At 31.8% G+C, this 5,137-nt stretch overlaps 1 protein-coding gene across 2 annotated transcripts; it reads right to left on the bottom strand.

The window, feature by feature from the left end:
• Positions 1–380: 380 nt before the first annotated feature.
• On the bottom strand, positions 381–4,778 carry LOC139855714 (vacuolar cation/proton exchanger 3-like). Of its 2 annotated transcripts, none has more exons than XM_071844969.1 (12): positions 4,427–4,778; positions 3,664–3,731; positions 3,532–3,560; positions 2,920–3,116; positions 2,576–2,809; positions 1,825–1,950; positions 1,598–1,714; positions 1,410–1,463; positions 1,201–1,317; positions 1,007–1,097; positions 817–878; positions 381–678 (listed from the first exon to the last, which is right to left on the bottom strand). In XM_071844969.1, exons 1-11 carry the CDS (start codon positions 4,700–4,702, stop codon positions 820–822), a joined length of 1,368 nt encoding a protein of 455 aa, XP_071701070.1. In that variant the 5' UTR covers positions 4,703–4,778; the 3' UTR covers positions 381–678; positions 817–819. The 2 variants fall into 2 exon arrangements, with proteins under 2 accessions (XP_071701070.1, XP_071701069.1); XM_071844968.1 differs by having other exon boundaries at positions 386–682.
• Between the last annotated feature and the right edge of the window lie 359 nt (positions 4,779–5,137).

Genomic DNA, 5,137 nt, shown 5'->3' with positions numbered 1-5,137 from the left:
ATCGTTATTTCCATTATTGTAACGACATTTCATTTTCCGCTGCGTACTCAATAAAGTTAAATTTTCTCATTTAGTATTGTTCTCGTATTATAATATGTTGGTTTATTTGATATTAGTAACGTTTCTTCCAGACCCTATTGGGAGGATGTTACACCGTCTGTCCAAGAATTCTTCGATAATCCTATCCGCGAAGATGCAAGTGTTAGAATGTTTGAATAAATGTATGCTATTTGTATAACTATTACCGTGTCTCAATGTGATTATGACTAGTTTCAATAGTATGTTTCAATGAGCGTGTCTTGCAAACTTTGTTGTACGAGTAGTATAAATCAATGAAAATGTAAAACAAGCACCCATTAACTACTCTCCGCAAGATGTAGCATGAACTTAACCATACGCTTTTTTTCCTTACTACAAGCGTTATTGTCAACAATAATAATATATTGTTGGAAATTAAGAGCTTATATTTATTTATTTATTTAACATTATACTCCATATAATAGCTAGATTACATTCTTTAGTACAAAGATTACATAGAAAATAAGTGGGCTCATCAACAATAATACAAAGACCTCCAAGCAACACTCCCCAAAACATCACATTACATTCATCTCCAATGAAAGAATTAAGTATGAAGACATCATCCATGTAGTAAGTTCACATCTCAAAACTTAAATCCTGCCTACAGATTATATTCAAAAATTAATTTCAAGTTATTCATTACCGGCCAATTAACATTAAATTAATAGCTTAATAGTTTCAACTGACGAATAAAAGAGAAAGTTTCAAAACACAGTCTACACGAGCAAACATTACCTTTCAAATTCTAACGATTCCAATGTTTGATGATATCGGTCTGATACCATTGGGCCCGTGTGCTGGAAAAAAGAACGAAATTTATCAAGCAATAGTTAGAAAGGGTGATTAATTAAAAATTAATATGAAGAGCTAATTCACTAACATATAACAGATGCAGGAAAAAAAGGGAAATACAAAGAAGACTTACCATGTGGAGAAGTTTGTACATAGAAACTAGTTCCAATGACAAAATAACAAAGTAGAAGGACTACTCCTTTTAGGTAATGAGAAGTTCCATCCTGCATATTATAATTAAAGAGATAGATGTTACTAATACATTTAATTAAATTAATTATGTGCATAGAAAATAAATTAAATGTGAGTTTGAAATAAATATGTTACCTGTAATGTAAAAGCTACTGCTATAATTGTGATAGCAAGAGAACCAGTTTCAATTAGATTGAAATCAAGATTCATTTTTATGCCAACTATCCAAGAAACAATAACGCTCATCGGAACCTATGTCATATATGAAGTTATAATACAGTTAATACGAATGGGGCAAATATTTCACTAAGCCGTCGGAAAACATATTGAAGAAGAAAACTGACCACAAAAACAGCAATTTGGGTTGCAGAACCAAGTGCCACACCCAGAGTTATGTCCTGCATTTAGGAAATTTAGTTAAAATATTTTGGATTGTAATGTGAAAGAGTAAAGTATTGTGGGCAAAAACTCTAAAAATTTAAAACTTTTTGGTGGGGGGAATATATTGAAAGAACAAAATGTTAGTAATTACCAGTTTATTCTTGAAAGCAAAGATGACTGCTCCTGCATGTTCTGCTGCATTTCCAACAATTGGTAGCACTATGATGCTAATGAAACTCACTGATATTCCCCATGAAGTTGAGGCTGCCTATTAATCCAGTTTATTCATATCATTATTGAATTTAGTAATTACATATCAGAGTGAAAGTAATTTTAATCTTTTTTATTGATGATAAAATAGTGTAATTGGTGTCAAACCTCAATAGTGTCCACCAAGTATTCAGATAACAATGAGATAACTGCAGTCATTCCAAATAGCCAAATCATTCCACTCCAAAATCCAATTACTGCTGTTTCTTCTTCACTCCCATCCTCATTCTCTTCCTAAAATTGATATGTTCTCATTAGTTAGTTGTGCAATACAAGTGATGGATCGATGGTAGTTAATGTTTCTAATAATATCATATCACTCAGTATTCAATTTTTCATCAATAATAGATTAAAAAACTATGACTTAGCTGTGTAATTTCACCAGACAACCCGTTAATTATGTAAGTAATATATTTGTAATATATATCCGGGACCGATCGAGATTTATAAAATTTCTTTTGCTAGTTATATTGCGATTGTGATTGATACATTATTCATAGGTAGTTATACATGAACCTAGCTTATTGTTCGATTTTATTTAGCATTATAAGAGATGTTATTCTATGAGCCTACATTAGTCAATCAGACATGTTATGGTCTAAATCAATTTGTAAGTCACTAAGATCGCTCGGATCCATTCAATTTAATTTATATATTTTTGCCAAGAAGAATGATACATGTGAAACTTAACTAGGACATTATGGTAGTGTATAATAGTTCCATGATCAATCAATCCTACTAGTTAATTAGATGCCCCATACAACTTATCTTGTACATTGTTTGTTAAAATTGTTTGTTATACATGTAAACATCCGACACTATACTGAGTCAACCAAGATACACATGTAACAAAATTTACCTCTTGTGCTTCAAAGATATGACGATGAGTCCATAGTTGAAAGATGAGGTAAGCTAAGTAAGCAAAAAGCATGACAACACAATTAGCTCTGGACAAATTCAGTATTGCTTTAGTTGTACTCAATGCATCAGCAGCTGTACTTTCACCACTTCCAGCTGCATATCTGTACATGAGTGGCAACACATGGCACAACAGCCCCAACAATAGTAACGCTGTGTTCACATCTGCTTGTTTCTGTTTCAACAAATGTAACAGAATTTAATTTTTTCTGATAATAAATGCCAAGAATAGTGAAAAGAATTAATTAACAGTAAAAAAAATGCATGTGTATATATATGTAGTACCCTATCAAACTTTTGTTCAACTGAGACATTAGCAATGCCACCACACAGAAGAGAAGTGCCAAGAACCAGAAGAAGGTTGGATAAAATGGAGCCCAACAGAGAATATTTGACAACATCAACTTTATTATCCATTAATGCAAATATTGCTATTATCAACTCCGTTGCATTTCCACATGTTGCATTCAACAGTCCTCCCACTACAATTATAAGATAGTTTGTTACTCATCCTTTTCAAATTATTTGAACAGAAAAAACATCCATATCTCTCATCCGTTTGACTGTTTATTAATTACTCCATTTGTTCCAATTTTATCGTCTCTCGAAAAAAGTCACGCTGTTTAACAAAAAGTTACCGTCACACATGTACTATTGTTAACTTTATAATTTTACCTTTTACTTTTTATCATGTTTTACATGCATAAAGTAAGAGCTTAAAAAACTTTACCTTATTATTTTAGTGACTATTATGCAGTAAACTACTTACTTTCATAAAATAGCATCACTTAGGAAAACAACATTTAAAATTAAGTTTTGAAAGAGATGCATTCTTTTTCTTGGGGGTTTAGAAAAATAAAATAATAATAATAGTCCAAATAGATACTCAAATGTTACCTGTTGGACCAGTGTAAAAAGCAATTTGCCTGTATGTATAAAATGAATAAAAGTTAGCACTTCTGTTAATGATCATTTGAAGTAAATTTTTTATAACAAAAATTATACATGTAAGATGAATATTTTTCTTACTCTGTTAGGAAGCTAACACGTTCGGCAAGTGGAATTAATCCAAGTAAACTCAATGAAAAAACCCATGGCTGTATCTCACAAAACCGAAGAAGAATCATTTAGTTAAATGTATACAGTTAAATAACGGAATTAACTCCCATGTGATAAAGCCATGAAGTGTACTAATTACTATTTTTCATATAAATCGTGTTCAATGTGTGCGTTTGCCTTTTAAAAAAAATATTCTTCTTATAAACGTATAAAAACATGTATATGTGTGTCTTCGGTGGATTTGCAATTCTTTACAATATCAATTAATTTGTTAAAGCAAATTGTAAGTTTAACTAGTTTGGATATAATAATACTGTTTACTACAAAAAATAACTAACGGCATTAAGACAGTTGTCATTATGCCATTATGGTAATTAAGCATAAAATAACATAAGAAAAGTAATTAAGTGATGCATAGTAACCACATGAACATGCGTTACAGATATAAAAACAAACTAATGAGCTGTTGACACATCAGTATGACCAAAAAATGGGGGTTTTCAATTCGATTTTCAGTTCTCTAATGACACGTGAAAATGAAAACGAAATGTTAGGAAGGTGTTTTAATCATACAAGCCTGTGTTATAATTTAGGTAAGTAATAGTCATTATCACAAGAAATGTACTAGATTTTAAACTTATAATAACTAAATATATACTTTTATAAGATTTATAAATTTGTGAATAAATGCAAGCCGCAAGCGTTTCTTTCTTGTATATATGAGTCTACGTACCCTTGAAAACCCCAAGTGTTGGGCAGCAATGGCGAAAGGAATGGCAATAAAAAGGATTGCTAATTTAGTACCCAAAATAACTTCTTGAAGATTAGCCAAGAATTTTCTAATGGTTGAACAAGGAACTTTAGATACAAGGGCCCTATCGGACTTTCTGCGAAGGGAAGAAGCGGACATATTATGGGCCGTTCGGCTATGACCATGACCATGCCTAGTTTCCCTCGTTAGCTTCTTGACCGAACCATTTTCAAGTAGCCATGGTTGGGTAGAATCCATTCGGCTAAGATATGTACGTTTGTTTGTTTGTTATATGTATGTGATGTAAGGTAAGAACTTATAGGTTTTGATGAGCTTATATGTATAGTAGTACAAAACAGCAAATCAGAGTCACTCTTTTATAGTAGTAGCAACTAGCTACATCAGAACTTTCCTGGAAGCTGCAGAGCTTGTCATATATAACGTCGCAATAAATTTATAAAAAAAAAGCTAACCCAGAAATTTTATTGGTGATGAATATGGAGAATGCGGCTCATGATGATTGACCAAGTCTCAAGATCAACGAAAGGTAACATGAAAACTAATTAAACCCTAATGGACACAAACCCACGAACTTTGAGGCAATTAACCTAATCTATATTCTTATACTTATATTACTAACACGTTTTCAAAGACGATCAAATTAAGGAGGTATAAGTCGTATCGAGAGGTTGA

Source organism: Rutidosis leptorrhynchoides, chromosome 6 (assembly GCF_046630445.1).
Source record: "Rutidosis leptorrhynchoides isolate AG116_Rl617_1_P2 chromosome 6, CSIRO_AGI_Rlap_v1, whole genome shotgun sequence".
In the NCBI taxonomy this organism is placed as follows: Eukaryota; Viridiplantae; Streptophyta; class Magnoliopsida; order Asterales; family Asteraceae; genus Rutidosis; species Rutidosis leptorrhynchoides.
The sequence above is the reverse complement of the archived record's forward strand: the minus strand, read 5'-3'. Positions and strand labels throughout refer to the sequence as shown.

Coding starts and splice junctions, on each gene's coding strand:
- LOC139855714 (XM_071844969.1), bottom strand. CDS start 4,702: ATGGATTCTACCCAACCATGGCTACTTGAAAATGGTTCGGTCAAGAAG. Junction 3,732..4,426: donor AACACTTGGGGTTTTCAAGG/GTACGTAGACTC, acceptor TGTGAGATACAG/CCATGGGTTTTTTCATTGAG. Junction 1,098..1,200: donor CAGTAGCTTTTACATTACAG/GTAACATATTTA, acceptor TATAATATGCAG/GATGGAACTTCTCATTACCT.